Source organism: Loxodonta africana, chromosome 8 (assembly GCF_030014295.1).
Source record: "Loxodonta africana isolate mLoxAfr1 chromosome 8, mLoxAfr1.hap2, whole genome shotgun sequence".
NCBI classification, from domain to species: domain Eukaryota; kingdom Metazoa; phylum Chordata; class Mammalia; order Proboscidea; family Elephantidae; genus Loxodonta; species Loxodonta africana.
The window spans coordinates 115,832,679-115,854,190 of record NC_087349.1 but is presented as its reverse complement, the minus strand read 5'-3'; the positions used below and the strand labels follow the sequence as shown (position 1 = coordinate 115,854,190).

The 21,512-nt window shown below is 42.6% G+C and overlaps 1 protein-coding gene across 1 annotated transcript in view; it reads right to left on the bottom strand.

Annotated features, from left to right (window-relative positions):
- Window positions 1-19,386, bottom strand: part of PKD1L1 (polycystin 1 like 1, transient receptor potential channel interacting) — a 104,631-nt gene extending 85,245 nt beyond the window's left edge. Inside the window, exons 1-3 of the mRNA XM_064290237.1 lie at window positions 19,193-19,386; window positions 16,210-16,327; window positions 5,024-5,145 (exon numbers count right to left, since the gene is read on the bottom strand). Coding sequence (XP_064146307.1) covers window positions 5,024-5,145; window positions 16,210-16,327; window positions 19,193-19,343 — 391 coding nt within the window. The 5' untranslated portion in view covers window positions 19,344-19,386. The remainder of the gene's footprint in view (window positions 1-5,023; window positions 5,146-16,209; window positions 16,328-19,192) is intronic.
- Window positions 19,387-21,512: the final 2,126 nt, after the last annotated feature.

Genomic DNA, 21,512 nt, shown 5'->3' with positions numbered 1-21,512 from the left:
GTTGTTGTTGGGAGTTTTTTAATTACCTTTTCAATCTCTTCTTTTGCTATGGGTGTATTTAGTTGTTCTACTTCTGTTTGTGTTAGTTTAGGCAGGTAGTGTGTTTCTAGAAATTCATTCACTTCTAGGTTTTCAAATTTGTTAGAGTATAATTTTTTGCAGTAATCTGACATTCTTTTAATTTCATTTGGGTCTGTTGTGATATCACCCATCTCAATTCTTTTTTGGTTATATGCTTCCTCTCTTGTTTCTCTTTTGTCAGTTTGGCCAATGGTTTATCAGTTTTTTAAATTTTGTCAGAGAACCAGCTTTGGTCTTGTTAACTCTTTCAATTGTTTTTCTTTTCTCTATTTCATTTAATTCTGGTCTAATTTTTGTTATTTGCTTTCTTCTGGTGCCTGAGGGTTTCTTTTGTTGCTCTCTTTCTATTTGTTCAAATTATAGGGATAATTCTTTGATTTTGGCCCTTCTTTTTGTATGTGTGCATTTATTAATATAAATTGACTTCTGAGCACTGCTTTAGCTGTGTCCCAAAGGCTCTGATAGGAAGTGTTTTCATTCTCATTGGATTCTTTGAATTTCTTTATTCCATCCTTAATGTCTTTTCTAACCCAGTCATTTTTGAGCAGGGTATATTGTTCAGTTTCCAAGTGCTTGATTTCTTTTCCCTGCTTTTTCTGTTATTGATTTCTACTCTTATGGCCCTATGGTCAGAGAAGATACTTTGTAATATTTCGATGTTTTAGATTCTAGATACTTTGTAATATTTCGATGTTTTAGATTCTATTAAGACTTGCTTTATGACCTAATATGTGGTCTATTCTAGAGAATATTCCATGTGAGCTGGAAAAGATAGTATATTTGGCTGCTGTTGGGTGTAGTGTTCTACATACGTCTATGAAGTCAAGCTGGTTGATTGTGGCATTTAGATCTTCTGTGTCTTTTTTGAGCTTTTTCTGGACGTTCTCTGTCCTTCACTAAAAGTGGCGCGTTGAAGTCTCCTACTATTATTGTGGAGCTGTCTATCTCACTTTTCAATGCTTTTAGAGTTTGTTTTATGCATCTTGAAGCCCTGTCATCGGGTGCATAAATATTTAATATGGTTATATCCTCCTGGTACATTGTCCGTTTAATCATTATATAGTGACATTCCTTATCCTTTGTGGTAGATTTAACTTTAAAGTCTACTTTGTCTGAAATTAATAATGCCACTCCTGTTCTTTTTGTGATTGTTGTTCGCTTGATATATTTTTTCCATCCCTTGATATATTTTTTCCATCCCTTGAGTTTTAGTTTGTTTGCATCTCTAAGTCTAAGGTGTGTCTCTTGTAGGCAGCATATAGACAGATCATTTTTTTTAATACGTTCTGCCACCATCTGCCTCTTTATTGGTGCATTTAGTCCACTTACATTCAGCATAATTATGGATGGGTATGAGTTTACTGCTGTCATTTTGATGTCTTTTTTTGTGTATTGTTGACAGTTTCTTTTTCCCATTTAATTTTTTGTGCTGAGCAGTTTATCTTTATATATTGTCTTTTCCTCTTATTTGTTGTTGTTGATTTTGTTTTTGCTGAGTCTTTTTTTCCTGTACTTTATCTGATGAGTAGGATTGTTAATCTCCTTTGTGGTTACCTGAATATTTACCATTATTTTTCTAAGTTTAAACGTAACTTTTATTTCTCTGTATCACCTTGACTCCCTGTCCATATGAAAGATCTATGACTACATTTCTTAGTCCCTCTTTATTGTTTTAATGTTGTCTTCTTTTACATAATGACATCACTGTTTCCTTGCTTTGAGTTTTGTTTTTTTTTTAAATCTGGATTTATTTTTGTGATTTCTCTATTTGGGTTGACATCTGGTTGCTCTGTCTTGTGTTCTAGTCTTGGGTTAATATCCAATATTATTGATTTTCTAACCAGAGAACTCCCTTTAGTATTTCTTGTAGTTTTGGTTTGGTTTTTATGAATTCCCTAAACTCGTGTTTATCTGGAAATGTCCTAGTTTTGCCTTCTTACTTGAGAGACAGTTTTGCTGGATATATGACTCTTGGCTGGCAATTTTTTTTCCTTCAATGCTTTATATAAGTCATCCCATTGCCTCCTTGCCTGCAGTGTTTCTGCCGAGTAGTCCGAGCTTTTTCTTATTGATTCTCCTTTGTAGGTGACTTTTCATTTATCCCTAGTTGCTCTTAAAATTCTCTCTTTATCTTTGGTTCTGGCAAGTTTGATTGTAATATGTCTTAGTGACTTTCTTTTGAGATCTACCTTATGTGGAGTTCAATGAGCATCTTGGATAGATATTGTGTCATCTTTCATGACATCAGGGAAGTTTTCTGCCAACAAATCTTCAACAATTCTCTCTGTATTTCCTGTTATCCCTCCCTGTTCTGGTACTCCAATCACTCACAGGTTATTTCTCTTGATAAAGTCCCACATGATTCTTAGGATTTCCTCATTTTTTGTTTTTTAATTCTTTTATCTGATTTTTCTTCAAATATATTGGTGCCAAGTGTTTTATCTTCAATCTCACTAATTCTGCCTTCCAAATCCACAATTCTGCTCCTTTACCTTTCTGTTGAGTTGTCTCATTCTGTAATTTTATTGTTAATCTTCTGAATTTCTGATTGCCGTCTCTCTATGGATTCTTGCAGCTTATTAAATTTTTCACTATGTTCTTGAATAACCTTTTTAATTTGTTCAACTGCTTTATCTGTGTGTTTCTTGGCTTGTTATGTTTCGCCTGCTCTCGTTCCTGATGTCTCAAAGAGTTCTATATATTAACCTTTTGTATTCTGCATCTGGTTATTCCAGGAAGACACCTTCATCCAGAAGATTTCTTGATCATTTGTTTTGGGAGCTTGTTGAAGCCATCATGGTCTGCTGCTTTAAGTGATTTGATATTGACTGTTTTTTTCCGAGCCATCTATAAGTTACTGTATTAATTTATTTTCTGTTTGCTTACCATGTCCTAGCTTCTTTATTTTGTTTTGATATGCCCAAATAGGCTCCTTGTGTGAGCCAGTTTGATTATTTTCATCTTTCAAGCTATGAAGTCCTGTCACCACATGGCTAGAGCTGTTACCAGGTATATGAGCCTAGGAGCCCATTCACTTTTCTTGTATAGATTCAGCTCAGGTGTCTAGGTAGTTGATCATCAAGTGTGCACTACAGGCTCTTTCCTACAGTCTTAGAGGGGCAGGGATGATTGGTGTAGGTACAGGTATCTGGTTGCAGCAAGGGGTCATGCTTTGAAGAAGGCAAAGGGCTGACAACAGTCCCACAAGTGTCTGTGAGTAAAGCACATCCCTGTTCTCTAGAGCACACAGGTGGTTGGGTTCTGCAGCCGGACCATGGGCACCCAATGCTTTTGGTTGTAAAGACTGGGAGGTACCACTTATCCTTGGACCCCTATCACAAGTGAACAGGTGACGTGGGTGGAGCCACCAGTCCTTTGACCCCTGATGTGGGTAAGTGAGGACCCTGTTTAGTAGGCAAAGTGGTGTCAAACATCAAATACCCACTTCTCCACCACACAGCTGAAAGAGTTGCAGTCTGCCAACAAGAGCCTATTCTCCTGAAATGGGCCTACACAGCTCCATGCAGGGGTAAAAGATATTAAAATTCCACAAACCATTTGTGCCTGGGCAGGACCCGCTTCTGTCCTGAGCTCCACAGCTTAGTGGAGCTGGCAGACTATCTTTTCCCCCAATTGTTAATTTATTCCTTCTCCAAAGCCAGGAGAATGGCTCAGGGTCCGCAACAGGACCTTTCTCAGGCCCAGGGAAATCGACAGCTACTGAAGCCAGCTTGGGGGCTAAGGACGCAGTAAAATAAACACAAGTACTTTGCTTTTGCCAAGACTGCTGTTCTTCTCTGGTTCTGGGGGTGTGAATAGGCTGTGCAACTCACTGCCTCTCTCTGAGCAAACTGTGTCCGGAATGCTACCTCCTGCTTTGTTCCTTATTTAAGGTTTTATGCTTTAAAAAATCAATAATGGAAATATTCTTTTTGTGTTAAGGAGGTGGAAAAACTGAAAATCTGTAACCATGAAGTTACCTTCCCTGCACTTGAGCTTCTCCATCACCTGGCTTTGGTAGGCTGGGAGATGCAGTGTTTCCCAGTGTATGGGCCTGTGCCAGCAGCCCCCTGCCCAGACCTCCTGAAGCAGACACTATGCAGTGGGCCCAGCACTCCGTGTCTTCATGAGACCCGGACACTCATGTGGGGGAGCCCAGGAGAAGAGGGCAAGCAAACAGACAGGTCCCCAATTCCAAAACTGTCACCACCCAGAGAGCAACTCTGGGTCCGCTGTTCAGATTCTATCATTCTCCACTTCTCACCTAAGCAAAGAAATGATGCTAACAGGACATCCTCAGAGGGCATTGGGGGTGAAGGTCAAGTGTCAAAGCCTGTGCAGGGCTCAGCCTGTCACCGGGCACAAGTACTCCCCCAGTGTTATGGATTGAATTGTGTCCCCCCAAAAATGTGTGTCAACTTGGCTTGGCCATGATTCCCAGTATTGTGTGATTGTCCACCATTTTGTCATTTGATATGATTTTCCTATGTGTTGTAAATGCTATCTCCATGATGTTAATGAGGCAAGATTACAGGCAGTTATGTTAATGTGACAGGACTCTACAACATTAGGTTTTGTCTTAAATCAATCTCTTTTGAGATATGAAAGAAAGAAGTGAGCAGAGAGACGGGGGAGCTCATACCACCAAGAAAGTAGTGACAGGAGCATAGTACATTCTTTGGACCTGAGGTTTCTACATGAAGAAGCTCCTAGGCCAGGGGAAGATTGATGACAAGGAGCGTCCCCCAGAGCCAACAGAGAAAGAAAGCCTTCCCCTGGAGCTGACACCCCGAATTCAGACTTGTAGCCTCCTAGGCTGTGAGAGAATAAACTTCTCCTTGTTAAAGCCATCCACTTGTGGTATTCTGTTATAGCAGCACTAGACAATCAAGACACCCAGTAAGTGTGACTATCCCGTTGGTGTCCCTGCTGAAGGCCTTACCAGCTGGTACTCCATCTGTCAAAAGACTGGGGCTGTGGCTTTGGGGATGGAGGCCCCCATGCTCCACGACTCTCGCAGTCCTCATGCTGTGCAAGGGAAGTGAACCTGCAGTCTGGAAGTTCCTAAAGGGTGGGAAGTAAGTACAGAAATCATTAAATTCAGCACTATTATTTTATTCCCAACCATCCTGTGACTGTGATCCCATCCATGTCACGTATTTCTTTCATAAACTAAATACACAACTGGCTGCCATACAAAGGAAGGGTGAGTTGCTTCTAAACAGTAGTGATGTGGGTTCTTTTTTTGTTTTTTACTTTGTATTTGCCAAATTTGGGGTCTGTTTTCAGACATTAACATAAATATATTTCTCATCCAACTATTAAAAGAGCCTCATAAAAGTCTCCCTGCCTCTCTGTCTGCTCCCCCCAGCTCATCTTCCACAACCCAGCACAGCTCAGGTGCAAAGAGCCATCTGAAATCCTGGCACCTCCTGGTCAGGAACAGAGCTCTCTGGCTATCCGGGACTCTTCACCTCTCCTCTCCTTGGTACTCACCTTATCCCTGAACCTCTGAACTATGGACATGGTCTTTCACCCCTTTGTGGCTCTGACATGTTGTTGAAACCAACAATTGCAAGAAACCAACGGTTCCATGAATACAATCACAGGGCAGACACACAGTGAGGTGTGTTATTACATACTTTCCCATTTAATCTCCCCCAACAACTCAGAAAGGTTAAGTGTAATTATATTTTAAGATGAGCTCATTGAGGCATAAGAACATAAATTAATTTGGCAGCATTCACACTGGAAGTGGCAGAGCCAAAATTTAAGTCTGGTTCTGAATTAATCGAAAGCCAATGCAAATTCTTTTGCCCCTTCACCTAGAATGCGTCCTCTGGCCCCATCCCCTAGAGGAAAACTCTTCTGCAGTATTCAAGAGGCTGCTCCAAATAGGCCCTGCAGTGAGGTCTTCCCTCTGGGCACCCTCAGAACTTGCAGAGCACTGCTATAATGCTAACCACAGGTGTTAGCATGTGGGCACTGACCTCTCCCCTACAGACTATCAGCTCCTTGGGCCCTGGGTACCTGTGCCTGGCACCCAGTAGACAGTCAATATCTGTCAGTGCACAGGGAGTTTCATAGCCCTGAATGAAGACATAGGGTATCTGGCTTACTGGTCTTGACTCAACGGGAAACTTATGTGCTTTGGGTATCTCATTCATGCCTAGATTCCAGCAGTGGCAAAATGTGGCAGTGATGGAAATGAATCCCCTTCCAACTCTGCAGAGACAGCTGTTCCAGGGCTTAAGAATCAGGATCTGGCATCAGACAACTAGGGTTTCAAGTCTAGCTCTACCATTTCCTAGATAGCCGCAAGTTGCTTCAGCTCCTTCTCTGAAAGATGGAATGATTGATATCGAACCTACTTCCTGGGTTGCTTTGAAGACTACATGAGTTGGTGCTTGTTACTCACCCAGAAAGGATGCCAAGCTACCAAAACCAGTTGCCGTGGAGTTGATTCCAACTCACAGAGACCCCATATGTGTCAGAGTAGAACTGTGCTCCATATGGTTTTCAACGGCTGATTTTCTGAAAGTAGATCACCAGAATTTTCTTCCAAGGGACCTCTGGGTGGACTTGAACCACCAACCTTTCATTTAGCAGCTGAGCATGGTAATCATTTGCACCACCCCGGGACTCAGACCTGCGCTAAGGTGTTCATCTCATTCTTAGAGACTAGGTATCACCTCTCTCATTCAGGTGCACTCAGCTCTATAGTATTTGGTTTTTTGTTTTGTTTTTTACCTCTCTTGGCTTCTGTAACATATAGAGGATATACAAAGGGCTCCACAAGAAAACCACTGGAACTAATAGAAAGATTCATCAGAGTAGCAGGACACAAGCAAAACATACAAAAATCAACTGAACTTCTATACATCAATAAACAGAATTACGAAAAGGAGATCAGGAAAGCAATACCAATTATAATGTTGTTATTAGGTGCAGTCAAGTCAGCTCCAACTCGTAGCAACCCTATGTACAACAGAAGAAAACACTGCCCAGTCCTGTACCATCCTCATTATCATTGCTATGCTTGAGCCCACTGCTGCAGCCACTGTGCCAATCCATCTTGTTGAGGGTCTTCCTTTTTTTTGCTGACCCTCCAATTTACCAAGCATGATGTCGTTCTCCAGGGACTGGTCCCTCCTGAAAACATGCCCAAAATATGTAAGATGAAGTATCATTATCCTTGCTTCTAAGGAGCATTCTGGTTGTACTTCTTCCAAGGCAGACTTTTTGTTCTTTTGTCAGTCCATAGTATATTCAATACTCTTTGCTAACACCACAACTCAAAGGTGTCAATTCTTCCTCAGTCTTCCTTATTCATTGTCCATTTTTCACACGCATATGAGGTGATTGAAAACACTGTGCCTTGGACCAGGCACACCTTAGTCCTCAAAGTGATACCTTTGCTTTTTAACACCTGAAAGAGGTCTTTTCACAGATTTGTCCAAATGAGTCCTTTGATTTCCTGACTGCTGGTTCCATGGGTGTTGATTTTAGATCCAAGTAAAATGAAATTCTTGACAATTTTAGTCTTCTCCATTTATCATGATATATTGCTTACTTGTCCAGTTGTGAGGATGTCTGTTTTCTTTATGTTGAGGTGTAATTCATACTGAAGGCTGTAGTCTTTGATCTTCTTCAGTAAGTGCTTCAAGTCCTCTTCACTTTCAGCAAGCAAGGTTGTGTCATCTGCATAACGCAGGCTGTTAATGAGTCTTCCTCCAATCCTGATGCATTCTTCTTCATATAGTTCAGCTTCTCAGATTATTTTCTCAGCATACAGTTTGAATAGGTATGGTGAAAGGATACAACCCTGACACACATCTTTCCTGACTTTAAACCACACAGTATCTCCTTGTTCTGTTCGAATGACTGCCTCTTGATCTATGTACAGGTTTCTCATGAGCACAGTTAAGTGTTCGGGAATTCCCATTCTTCGCAATGTTATCTATAATTTGTTATGATCCACACAGTTGAATGCCTTTGCACAATCAACAAAACACAGGTAAACATGTTTCTGGGATTCTCTGTTTTCAGCCAGGATTTAATCTGACATCTGCAATGATATCCCTCATTCCATGTTCTCTTCTGAATCCAGCTTGAATTTCTGGCAGTTCCCTTTTGCAACCACTTTTGAATGATCATCAGCAAAATTTTACTTGCATGTGATATTAATGATATTGTTCAATAATTTCCACATTTGTTTGGATCACCTTTCTTTGGAATAGCCATAAATATGGATCTCTTCCAGTGAGGTGGCGAGGTAGCTGTCTTGGCACAGACCGGTGAGCACTTCCAGCACTGCATCTGTTTGTTGAAACCCCTCAACTGGTATTCTGTCAATTCCCAAAGCCTTGTTTTTTGCCAATGTTTTCAGTGCATCGTGAATTTCTTCCTTCAGTGCCATCAGCTCTTGATTATATGCTACCTCCTGGAATGATTGAACACGGACCAATTCCTCTTGGTACAGTAACTCTGTGTTTTCCTTTCATCTTCTTTTGATGCTTCCTGCATTGTTCAGTATTTTGCCCATGGAATCCTTCAATTTTGTAACCCCAGGCTTGAATTTTTTCTTCAGTTCTTTCAGCTTGAGAAATGCTGAGCACGTTCTTCCCCTTTGGTTTTCTAACTCCAGGTCTTTGCACGTTTCATTATAATACTTTACTTTGTGTTCTTCAGCCGCCCTTTGAAATTTTCCATTCAGCTTTTACTTCATTATTTCTTCCTTTTGCTTTAGCGACTCAGCATTCAAGAGTAAGTTTCAGGGTCTCTTCTGACATTCATTTTGGTCTTTTCTTTCTTTCTTGTCTTTTTAATGATCTCTTGCTTCCTTCATGTATGATATCCTTGATGTCATTCCACAACTCCTCTGGTCTTCAGTCATTAGTGTTCAATGTTTCAAATCTATCTTTAGATGGTCTCTAAATTCAGGTGGGATATACTTATTCTAATTTTCCTCAGCTTCAACTTGAGCTTGCATATGAGCAATTGATGGTTTGTTCTGCAGTCAGCCCCTGGCCTTGTTCTGACTGATGATATTGAGCTTTTCCATTACCTCTTTCCAGAGATGTAGTTGATTTGACTCCTGTGTATTCCATCCAGTGAGGTCCACGTGTATAGCTGGCATTTACGTTGTTGAAAAAAGGTATTCCCAATAAAGAAGTCATTGGTCTTACAAAATTCTATCATGTGATCTCTAGGATCATTTCTATCACAAAGTCCATATTTTCCAACTACCAGTCCTTCTTCTTTGTTTCCAACTTTTGCATCCCAATTACTAGTAATTATCAATGCATGCTGATTGTATATTTGATCAATTTCAAACTGTAAAAGTTGGTAAAAATTCTTTTCAATTTCTTCAACTTTAGCCTTAGTGGTTGGTGGTTAAATCTGGATGATAATAACAATAATAGCTGTATTAACTGGTCTTCCATTTATAATAGCCCTAAAAAAATAAAATACTTAGGAATAAATCTAACCAGGGATGTAAAAGACCTATACAAAGAAAACTACAAAACACTACTGTAAGAAACCAAAGGAGATCTACATAAATGGAAAAACACACCATGCTCATGGATAGGTAGGCTCAACATTGTGAAAATGTCAATTCTACCCGAAGCAATCTACAAATACAATGCAATCCCAATCCAAATACCAACAGCATTCTTTAATGAGACGGAAAACTAATCATTAACTTTATATGGAAAGGAAAGGGGCCCTGGATAAGTAAAGCACTTGTTTTAGTCATCTAGTGCTGCTATAATAGAAGTACCACAAGTGGATGGCCATAACAAAGAAAAGTTTATTCTCTCACAGTCCAGTAGGCCAGAAGTCCTAATTCAGGATGTCAGCTCCAGGTGAAGGCTTTTTGTCTCTGCTGGCTCTGGAGGAAGGTCCTGTGATGCATCAGTCTTCCCTTGGTCTGAGAGCATCTCAGCACAGGAACCTCAGGTCCAAAGGACACGATCTACTCCTGGCACACTGCTTTCTTGGTGGTATGAGGGCCCCATGTCTCTCTGCTCATTTCTCTTTTATATTTCAAAAAAGACTGGCTTAAGACACTATCTAATCTTGTAGATCTCACCAATATAACTGCCACTAGTCCATCTCACTACATCATAGTGATAGCATTTACAAAACATAGGGAAAGCACATCAGATGATAAAATGGTAGACAACCATACAATACTGGGAATCATGACCTAGCCAAGTTGACACATATTTTGGGGGGACACAATTCAATCCACGACAGCACCACTGAAAAAGAAGAATAAATTAGGAGGCTTTGCACTACCTGACCTCAGAACCTACTATACAACTACGGCAGTCAAAACAGCCCGGTACTGGTACAATGACAGATACATTGACCAATGGAACAGAATCAAGAATGCGGATGAAAATTCATCCACCTAAGGTCACCTGATCTTTGACAAAGGCCCAAAGTCCACTAAATGGGGAAAAGATACTCTTTTTAACAAATGATGCTGCCAAAACTGGATGACTACCTGTAAAATAATGAAACAGGACCCATACCTCACGCCATACACAAAAATTAATTCAAAATGGATCAGAGGCCTAAATACTAAAAACTATAGAGATCATAGAAAAAAAAAAATAAGGCCAATACTAAAGACCCTAATACACGGTATAAAAAAAATAGGATAAAACCATAATCAATAATACACGAACACCAGAAGATAAGCTAGGTAACTGGGATCTTCTAAAAATTAAACATTCAGTGCTCATCAAAGACTTCACCAAAAGAGTAAAAAGAGAACCTACAGGCCTGGAAAAATTTTTTGGCTATGACAGATCCAACAAAGGTCTAATCTCTAAAATCTACAGGAAAATCCAACACCTCTACAACAAAAAGACAAACAATCCAATTTAAAAAAAATGGGCAAAGGATATGAACAGACACTTCACCAAAAAAGGCATTCAGGTGGCTAACAGATAAATGAGGAAATGCTAGTGATCACTAGCCATTAGAGAAATGCAAATAGAAACTACAATCAGATACCATCTCTCCCCTACATTACTGGCACCATTCAAAAAAAAGCAAATAATAAATGTTGAAGAGGCTGCAGGGAGATTGGAACTCTTATGCACTGCTGGTGGGAATCCAAAATGGTACAACCATTTTGGAAAATTATATGGTACTTACTTAAAAAGCTAGAAACAGAAATACCATAAGATTCAGCAATCCCACCCCTAGGAATCTATCCTAGAGAAATAAGAGCCATCAAACCAAAAGACATATGCATAGCCATGTTCATTGCAGCATTGCTCACAATAGCAAAAAGATGGCGACAACCAAAGTACCCATCAACAGATGAATGGGTAAACAAACTATGGTACGTACACACAATGGAATACTATGCAACAATAAAGAACAATGATGAATCTTCAAAACACCTCACAACTTGGATGAATCTGGAGGGTACTATACTAATTGAAATAAGTCAATCACAAAAGAACAAATATTGTATGAGACCACTATTATAAAAACTCATGAAAAGATTTTACACACAGAAAGAAACAATCTTTGATGGTTACGAGGGAGGCGAGGAGTGGGGAGGGAAAAACACTGAATAGACAATAGATAAGCGGTAACTTTGGTGAAGGGTAAGAGTGTGCACAGTACTGGGGGAGCCAGCACAACTTGACCAAGGCAGGGTCATATAAGCTCCATAGACACATCCAAACTCCCTGAGGGATGGAATTACTGGGCTGAGGGCGGGGGACCATGGTCTTGGGGGACATCTAGCTCAATGGCCATAACATAGTTTATAAAGAAAATATTCTACATCCTACTTTGGTGAGTAGCATTTGGGGTCTTAAAAGCTTGTAAGCAGCCATCTAAGATACTCCACTGGTCCCAGCCCATCTGGAGCAAGGGAGAATGAAGAAAATCAAAGACACAAGGGAAAGATTAATCCAAAGAACTAGTGGACCACAACTACCACAGTCTCCACCAGACTGAGTCCAGTACAACCAGATGGTGCCTGGCTACCACCACTGACAGCTCTGACGGGATCACAACAGAGGAGCTGGACAGGGCTGGAGAAAAACGTAAAAAAAAATTCAAACTCACAAAAAAAAGACTAGATTTACTGGTTTGACAGAGACTGGAGACATCCCAAGAGTATGGCCCGGGACACTGTTTTAACTCAATACTGAAGTCGCTCCTGAGGTTCACCCCTCAACCAAAGTTTAGACAGGGCCGTTACACAAACAAAAATACACATAGCTGAACCATGTGGACGAGACTAGACTAAATGGGCACACAGCCCAGGGGCAAGGACAAGAAGGCAAGACGGTACAGGAACACTGGACGAATGCAAAAGGAGAGCTCAAGGTCAAGAGGAGGAGTGTTGACATATTGCAGGGTTGGCAACCAATGTCACAAAACAATATGTGTATTGATCGTTTAATGAGAAATTAATTTGCTCTGTAAATCTTCACCTAAAGCACAATAAAAAATATATGTAGAGAGAGAATATAGATTGCAAATTAAACACAACATGCTTTTGTAAGCCCAGCTCTTGATGCAATAACCAAGATGCCGCCACTAGAGGGCAGACAAGGACACTATTTAGAGAGTTGATGGTTGTGGGAAAACACTATTTTGGCAGATGAAGATAATCACTAGGTATGAGATCTCTGTTAAACTAATGAATAATTCCCAGGATTTCTTTGTACACCCTTAACTACCCTTGCCTCCCAAACCAGTGGAATAAAAAATAGAGAAAGCAATACGTTTGGAGTTGTGCAAATCATATTGTAAAACTTAAAGGGATTTCTGGAATCATCAGCTGGGCAGATAAAACTGAAGAAAGGACCAAACTAACCTGTATCTATTGTAAAGTACCCTACAGCTTTGTGGCCACCCACTTACTTCTAGCCCCTCAGAAGACTGGATAAGCAGGCCAAGCTCCCAGACCCTCCTCTGTGACGGCCACTCCCTAGAAGGTGACACTCAGGCAGCCCTTGGAAGACGTCCAAGTGCAATGTAGAGAAATCGCCTCACGTGGTTCCTGGCACTGTTAGCCCTCAAAAAATAACTCCATCCCCTCTGGAGGTGAGAAGTGAGAAGCATGTGCCCAATAAAATCGAATCAAGTGTGGATTCCCAGGGGCCCAAATGGATGGATGCCATGACAAAGTTACTTTTCCTTCAGATTTCAAAGATCTTTTCAAACAACAAAATGGGGAGTTTCAAAGGATAATTTGAATACAATACAGAACTTTCTTTCCCCTTGGTGCCAGTGAGAAGGATCTACCCCTAGGCTCTGGCCACAGAATCCAGCACCATTTTCACAGATCCATTGGTTTCTTATTGTGGCACCTGGGTAGCAGGGTCACGGGATGATGGTGACAGCTGTGCTCTTGGCTAACTGCCCTCTTCAACTGAAGACAATCATGTTGACGGTGTTTCAGACACTCTTCTCTGAGGCATCTTTGGATGTGCCTCAGGTGAATGAGCTGAACAAGTTGACAAACTACCTTACACATTTTTAAAAACTACTTAAGACTCTTTCTGAGCAGTGTAAAAGATTAGCACATTTATGCTGTCTCAAGGTACGGAGCTGAGCACTTATTCTGAACCACGTCTATTTCCTGCCGTGACTGAGAAGGATGGGGGTTCCCATCTATGAAGGCAGCTCACCTCCTCCATATGAGAACCTGGGCTCTGATTCTTCCCCCCAGTTAGAAAGGCCAGACTCCACAGGGAGGACTTGAGGTAACTTGGCTTTCCCCAGGGATAGAGCTTCCTCAGCACCCCGTAGAGCAGACCATTCACCTCATTAAATGTTGGGTATGGAGGAAAATATTTTTGCTGACCAAGATTACCAGGTAAAGTTTTAACAAGTTGGAAGATTCAGAGACTTCATGTTCAAACATATTTGAAATGAACTAGACAGGTAAGCAGAAAAATGATGATTTTTCTTTGAGACCTACAGCTGAATCTGACATCAGTCCCTCAGACAGAAATAGCCTTGAATGAGGATTTACATGAAGGCCTTCCTTGTGCTCGTTTTATTTGTTCGTTTTCATGCTCGGCTAATTGTTTAGACTGAACACCATAACTCTGGGAATTCTCCTTGTTAAGATCCTTCAGTAGGATTCCAGCTGTGATACCATCACCAACTCGAAGATGAAAGCTAGACAGCCCAAGATCCTCAAAGAACAGAGCTGAGTATGATGCATCTGGCCTCTTTTAGAGACCAGGGGATGTAAACATAAAGACATTCTGTCTGTAAACAAACACCAAAATAACCCAAAGATGGAGGACTCAATGTTCCTTGCCTTCGTTTACTTTAGGTGCTTTGGTGATGATGGCAATACACATATGGGACTCACCATGCCAAAGGGGCAGAAATGATAGCAGCAGACATCCATAGAGACGTCATTTCATTTGATCTTTATAACTACCCCATGGAATTCACAAACGCAAACACCGGGCACTCAGGTTTTGGAGATGAGAACCATGGGGAATATGGAGGCTAAGTAACTGGCCAAGGTCCCCAGCTCAGATGCCTGGCAAGTTCCAACAGTCTGACTCCAGAGCTCACACCAGCTGAGCACCCACAGTGGCTGAGATTTGTGGTCACCGAGCATCATCTCCCAGGCCAGAAGACAGGCTTGGGACTGACATGGATTCTCACCATGTTCCAGGGAGGCAGGAGCCAGAAAAAAGGAGTGCTGGGGAGCTGCCCAAGGTCAGACGGCCAGGCTGCAAAGCCTGCAGTATCACATGGCCTCCCTGCAGGCATATGTGCAGCGTAAGAAAGGGGTGGAGAAAGGGCAGGAAGTGTGCCTGTGAGAGGGAAATTCAGAAAATAAAGTCTGTTGGTTTTCATAGGTTTGTGCCGGATTTCTATTCCTGGTCTCACATCAGGGAACTGGTGAAAAGCAAATAGCTTTTGCAAACACACTGGTGCAGGTGCTGTGCGTAAAGCTGCCCATGGCCAGAGAGCTACTGGTCTGCCAATTCCAAGGGCATCCTTGTTTTTTAAAAGCAAAAATCTGAGTTCCCCGTGTTTGCATTTGTAAACTCCATAGAGTAGTTATAAAGAATAAATGAAATAACGTCCTTAACGAATGTTTGCTGTTATTATTTCCCCACAAAGGCAGCCACTTTCCAAGTCAGAACAAATGCCTTCAGAAATAGATCTGCATCTTAGTGGAGTCTCTGAACCCAGAGTCTCAGAACTGACCCTATCAGGTCCTCCGTATGGGGCTCCTGCAAAGTTTACCGCAGGACTCGCGGCAGCGATCCAGGGCCTGCCCTCTCCCCCACCAGAGCCGCCCCCAGACCTGGCATCAGTGTGCACAACCTGCAGGTGAGGATTCTCCCAGTCATGGCCTTACAGCTCATGTGACATCAGATTCCCACTTCAGGGCTCATACCCTTTTGTGCAAAGTCAGCAACAGTGGAAGACTGTGGCTGTGCCTACGCTGACATAAAACCGTCAGCTCTGGAGCTCTGTTGTTGTGTGTTGTCCAGCCGATTCCAACTCACGGCTACCCCATGTGACAGAGGAGAACTTGGTCCTAGGGTTTTCTAGGCTGTAATCTTTACAGGAGCAAATGGCCAGGTCTTTCTCCTGCAGAACCACTGGGTGGGTTCAAACTGCCAACCATTCGCTTAGCAGCTCAGTTAGCCTTTGTTAAATCAGACCATGTGCAGAGGCCCAGCCCACAGGTGCTCTCCTAGTCACAACAGGACTATAGCAGTTGGGTTAAAATGTAATTCTGTGCCTAGTTCTTCAATTCAGGCCAGTACCCAGTTGCTGTTGACTCTACTCTGACTCACAGCGACCCCGTGTGTGTCACGGTAGAACTGTGCTCCACAGGGTTTTCAATAGCTGATTTTTCAGAAGTAGATCACCAGGTCTTTTTTCTGAAGTGCCTCTGGGTGGACTGGAACCTCCAGCCTTTGGGTTAGCAGCCCAGCACATTAAACATTTGCAGAATCCGGGCAACTCTTTAAAAATCATCACAGTTTTTTCTCCGTTAAAATAAAAGTATATTATTTCTTTTGAAAGAAACATTTCTGGATGCGGACTATAAAATACAGCTTACCACATTCCCTGAGAAGGGCAGAGACTCACCTTCCCTGGCCGTCAGAAGTGCCTTTAGCAGACGCCTCAGCCACCAGAGATGAGGTTTGCTCCTGGGCAGGTGGGTCCTGAAGACAGCAGTCACTGGGCCAGCTTCCTCCTGAACCACCTGAGAGACCAGGAGATGGGTGAGTTTAACACACCCCACTTCTGCCCACGTGAGCACTTCCCATCCAGACACATCAGACACTGGGAGGAGGGAGGGAGCCAATACTTTCTAGAGATAGCTTTCATTTCCCTAATACTTTGTGACAAATTTCTTCTTCTCAAGTATGCTTTAAGTAGGGATCTTGGTGTGTCTGCCTGAAATTACTGCTTGGGTCACTATTCAAGAGAGAGATTGTAAGCGGCAGCTGAGAAAAGTTTGTTCATAAGAAGCCATACCTGTCAACAACTACACTAGAGACTAGGTTCCTTCCAGAAGGCTTTTTGTGAGAAAAAAACAATGAGAAACATCCTGGGCTCCCTCCACTCATGATTCATCCTGTGCCGTCCCTTTGTGGGCAGCTCGATTCCCCATGGGGCCTTACTAGCTGGTCTCTGCTCATCTGGGCCTTGCTCCCACGGGTCATTCAGCGGAGTGGGCTGGGGCCTTCCCATCGTAAAATATCCCCGGATTTCTTTTTTAAAGCACTCTCCCCTTAATTCTCTGTATCAACTATAATAGAAATTTTAGAAAACTTAAGTCTTATTTTATGGTTTCTCTAGAGAACTAGGTAGTTTTCCTCTCTGCTCTATAATTGCTTGTGAATTAATATTTAGTTGGAGAAGAAAGTGATGCAAAAAGTATGGGAAATTATCTGGTAAAGTGCGTTCTCAGAGAGGAATGGGGTGGGGGAGCGGGAAGGCCCGGAAGGATGACTAGGAGCCTGTGGGGAGTGGGGCCCAGGCAAATTTTTCTACATCCTGTGTTTTCCAGAGGCTTGCAGCAGCTCCACAAACCAGCAGGTGGGTAAACAAAAGCTTGAACCCCCGCGGTGAGTGTTTAAATGCATCTACTGCTTGATCTCCATGCAGGTGCCTGAACCCTGCCCCCCTGCTCCCCTGGTCCCTAACAGTCCCCTTCCAATCCCTTGCCCCTGCCCCTGCCCCACCCACCCTTCTGCCTTCCTTCCCACTGGGCTTGCTAGAGAGAGATAAAGCTCACAGATTTGGGGAAGTATGTATTTTCCAGGTTTATTAGTGATATACTTTTAAATGCACTAGTCACTATGGAAAAGATCAACTGCATGAAATACTCACGAGGTGAGTCAACTAGACCCCACTTCTGACATCCCTCCTGTTCCCCAGCACAGGAGGAGGGGCATTTGCCACTTTCCTGTCAGATAGAAAGCATCGATTCCAAAGCCAAGAGTCCATGGGGTCAAGGTACCTGCCTGGTCAGTGTTTTCCCAGCTGAACTCACACCCAGGCTCAGCACATCAAAGGGACAGGAGCCAGGACATCACTTTGTTGCCTCTCCCTTCTGTGGGTCTGGGCATGCTGATCACAGAGACCCATGTTGAAAGTTTACTAGACAAACAGTGCTACCCAAGGTTGCTAGGTAAGGATAAGGCACAAAGAAAGTGACAAAACGAGGGGAGAAATGTGCCCATGCTGTTCAAATTCATTACAACAAAGTAAAACTAGTAATTTGGTTGCTCAGTCACACTGGCCACATTTTCAGGGCTCAGTATCCACGATAATATGCCACGTTTCTATTATCGCAGAAAGTTCTCCGGGACCGCGTGGGTGCGCCCCAGTCCACCAGGAGCTGTGCCAAGCTGAGCCTTGGCTTTTATTGGGGGCAGCACCCATGGCACCTCATCCTGACTTGGGCCTTCTAGTGCAAATTGAAAAGGTAGTGTAGAGTTTTAAAACTACTTTAGGCACAACTGTTCTGCGTGAAATAATTAAACAGCTTCTAAAAAAGGCCCCTTTAAAATCATCGCCAAACAGTCTCTCACTTAAGAACCGTCAAAGACTCAGCAGAATTTCCTGCCAGCCCTTCCGCCCTTGATGAAGGGAGACGGGACAGACAAGAAATCACATGTCTGACTGAAATTGGTGAGGAAGGACAGAACACCCTGCCTGGGAGGAGCCTTGGGGGATCCTTCCATTAGGCAAAGGGTAGACTACGGTTAACCACCCCCACCCCCTTTTTTCCTTGGTACATATTTGATGGACAAAAGCTGCCCATTTAGAAATGTTTTTAAATCACAAATTCTGTATTTCAAATTTAATACTCAGTTTTTGCTACTGCTTTTTAGGTCATAACCCGTAACCTGCTGCTGTCGAGTTGATTCCAACTCACAGCGACCCTACAGGACAGAGTAGAACTGCCCCATAGGGTTTCCAAGGAGCAGCTGGTAGATTCCAACTGCTGACCTTTTGGTTAGCAACCGAGCTCTTAACCACTGCGCCACTATGGCTCCAAAAGTTACTTTGGACAAGGATGGGGACGAGGTTGCCAAGCGGTTAAGGACTGCTAATTCATTGTGCTTTATACGCATGGGTTAGGGAATAGTTTACTTAATTAAGTCCTGCCTTACTCCACAAAAGACATAAGGTTCTTATGATGTACATAGCTAAGAAGAATAAATCAATACTTGCAGGTAACAAATCCAGGTTCTGATGGTTCTTACCCCATGGCCTGCAGGTAGAGTTTTCCTAATTGTAACTGGAGCTGCTACGGAAGCACCTGGCAGGCCAGCATCTCTGGTTACCCTTACTGCACACACAATTTACATATCTGACGTTTTCCCTACTTTGGTAGGAAAATTGCCAGTCACTGTCATTTCCATTCTATTCCCAGAGGCATTATCTTCATTTCCTAAATGACATCTTCTCTAAATCTTTTCGAGTACCCTGTCCACCAGCCCCAATGCACACAGGGAATCAAATATAGACTGCTTGGTCAAATTTGGGTTAACTAATTAAATTGAGGCAAAAATAAGGGAACGTTGCTAGGATTTGAGTAAAATGTCAAACTTACCATCCTTTGAGCTGATCCCAGGAATTGGCTGCACCAAACAGAATAGGAGCAAGGTTCTGATTAGCACCCTCTGCCCCAGTCTTAAGCAAGCTGCTCCCATGGGGGCCTCCCAGTAGGCACTCAAAACCAGAGACTGCAGATGGGAGAACATCCCCAAACTGGTTCTGAAGCAACAGGGACTGCCTTCCTCTGCCCCTCCCCCACCCTCCCCACCCCGCTAGCACCTGGAGAGAATCAGCCAATCATGAGCATCCCCTGAAAACAAATCTCCCCAGAAGAGCTCTGGGGTCTTAACCCCCACATGCTCCTCGGTTATGCTTCCTCTGAGATGATCTTGTCCTAAATGCTGTTAATTTGCAGAGGAAAATGCACAGTCATCTGTGTGGCTCAGCAGTGGCTCCACCAAACACGATGACAAAGTACCATGATTGTGTGAAAAATAGCTGGGTGTTCTCTACTGAGGGCCAGCATGTAAGACCTTTAAAGGCACTTTCTGAGTTAGAGAAAACAGAAATTTGCTACATCGGGGTACTTTAACTGTCAAGTCAATTCCGACTCATAGGGACCCTATAAGACAGAGTAGAACTGCCCCATAGAGTTTCCAAGGAGCGGCTGGTGGATTTGAACTGCTGACCCTTTGGTTAGCAGATGAGCTCTTAACCACTGTGCCACCAGGCAGCTCATAAATTGTTGAATTAGTAAGTGAAATCCCTCTCTTCTGAAATCTTCCATGCATCCCACTGGCTGCAAAATAAAATTTAAATATTCATAGCTCAAAATTGAAGAGTCTTGACAGGCTGACCCTAAATACCTCTGCGCCTTGAAGTCTAGGGGAAGACAACCATTCCCTAATTGCACTCCTCCATTTCTCTTGCTCTTTCTCTCTTTCTGCAAAGTCACGTGTAGCAATTTCACTGAAGGAAATACAACGATCAAAGTAGAAATCATTTTTGAACATTAAAGGGTGCAGTACTAACTTTGCCTTTTCTCCTCAAAAGTACTTTATGAGCAGGACATTAACAAAACCAATTTTTTTTTTTTTGCATTTATCTTATCCTAATGCAATCATTAAGTAAAACACATATTTTGTATGGCATAATTTACTGGGTCAAAGAACACATTATTTTAAAATTTTAGTGGTTTACAATTATTTGCACCATCCCTGCCCCCTCCCCCCTGTTCACCCCCACCCACCAGTCTTGATTTAATCTGTTTGTCCTTTACCTGGAGTGATTTCTCCCCTAAAGCCATGTCAAATAAAAATATGATCTGACATATATTACTGATATACTATAAAATACAAATAAAATCATCTTTAGAACACTCACTGTATTGATCTAGATCATACAATGTAAGGAAAAAACACCATTATCTAAGCAAAGACAGGTTCAAGACCAATCCCGTTATGCCCCCCTCAGCTTGCTCCTGCCCTCCCCACCACCACAGCCGAGGTGGTGTCACCACCGTCCTTATGGATGGTCTCACACTTCTACACTATGAAGGGATGGCATCTACACCTGTGTCATTCTGAAAGCGAGAAGCCTTCTAAACCCCAAGAGTCACACCAGCATTATTTTCTTCATTTGGCCGCAAGAAGGCACGCTGCAGGAAGCGGTTAACTCTTGAACAAAGGCTGCTGTGGAAAGCCCATATATGAGCCATATAAACAGTGAAAGAGGCACATCTAACTCGGGTGAAGGGGGTTAAGGAAGAGGCATTGCACCTGGTTCTTCCCTCTGGCTCACTTCTATGCCTCTGTCCCCTCAAAACCAAACCAAACCCATTTTCACTGAGTCGATTCAGACTCATAGTAACCCTATGGGACAGAGAACTGCCCCATAGGGTTTCCAAGGAGCAGCTCGTGGATTCAAGCTCTTAACCACTGCGCCTCCAGGGCTCCTCTGCCACTTCAGCAGGGTTTGTGAACAGTGAAGGAAGGGAAGAGAGGCAGGAACTCTAGGCTCCACTCTATTACTTTGTCTGCTGCTCAACTGCTTCTCTTCCTCCGTGAAGGAAGGACCCTCACCCAGAAAACCTGATTCCCTTTTCCCTAAGGAAGATGACCATGTGGATGTGTTATTTTAAGCCACAACTTGTGAGCTAACAAGTAATTATGAGGAATACTCATAGATTTTTTTTTTTTTAATTTTTGTTAAGACAATTTAATACCAAATTAACTTTGGTGGGGTTGACTGCTGACAAGTTACAGTCAAATAAAATCTCGTTTTCACATCGTCAGCTGTTTAGCCCTGACTTTGCTTTACGGTGGAGCCCAGGTGACTCAGTGGTTAAAAGCCTGGCTGCTAACCAAAAGGTCGGC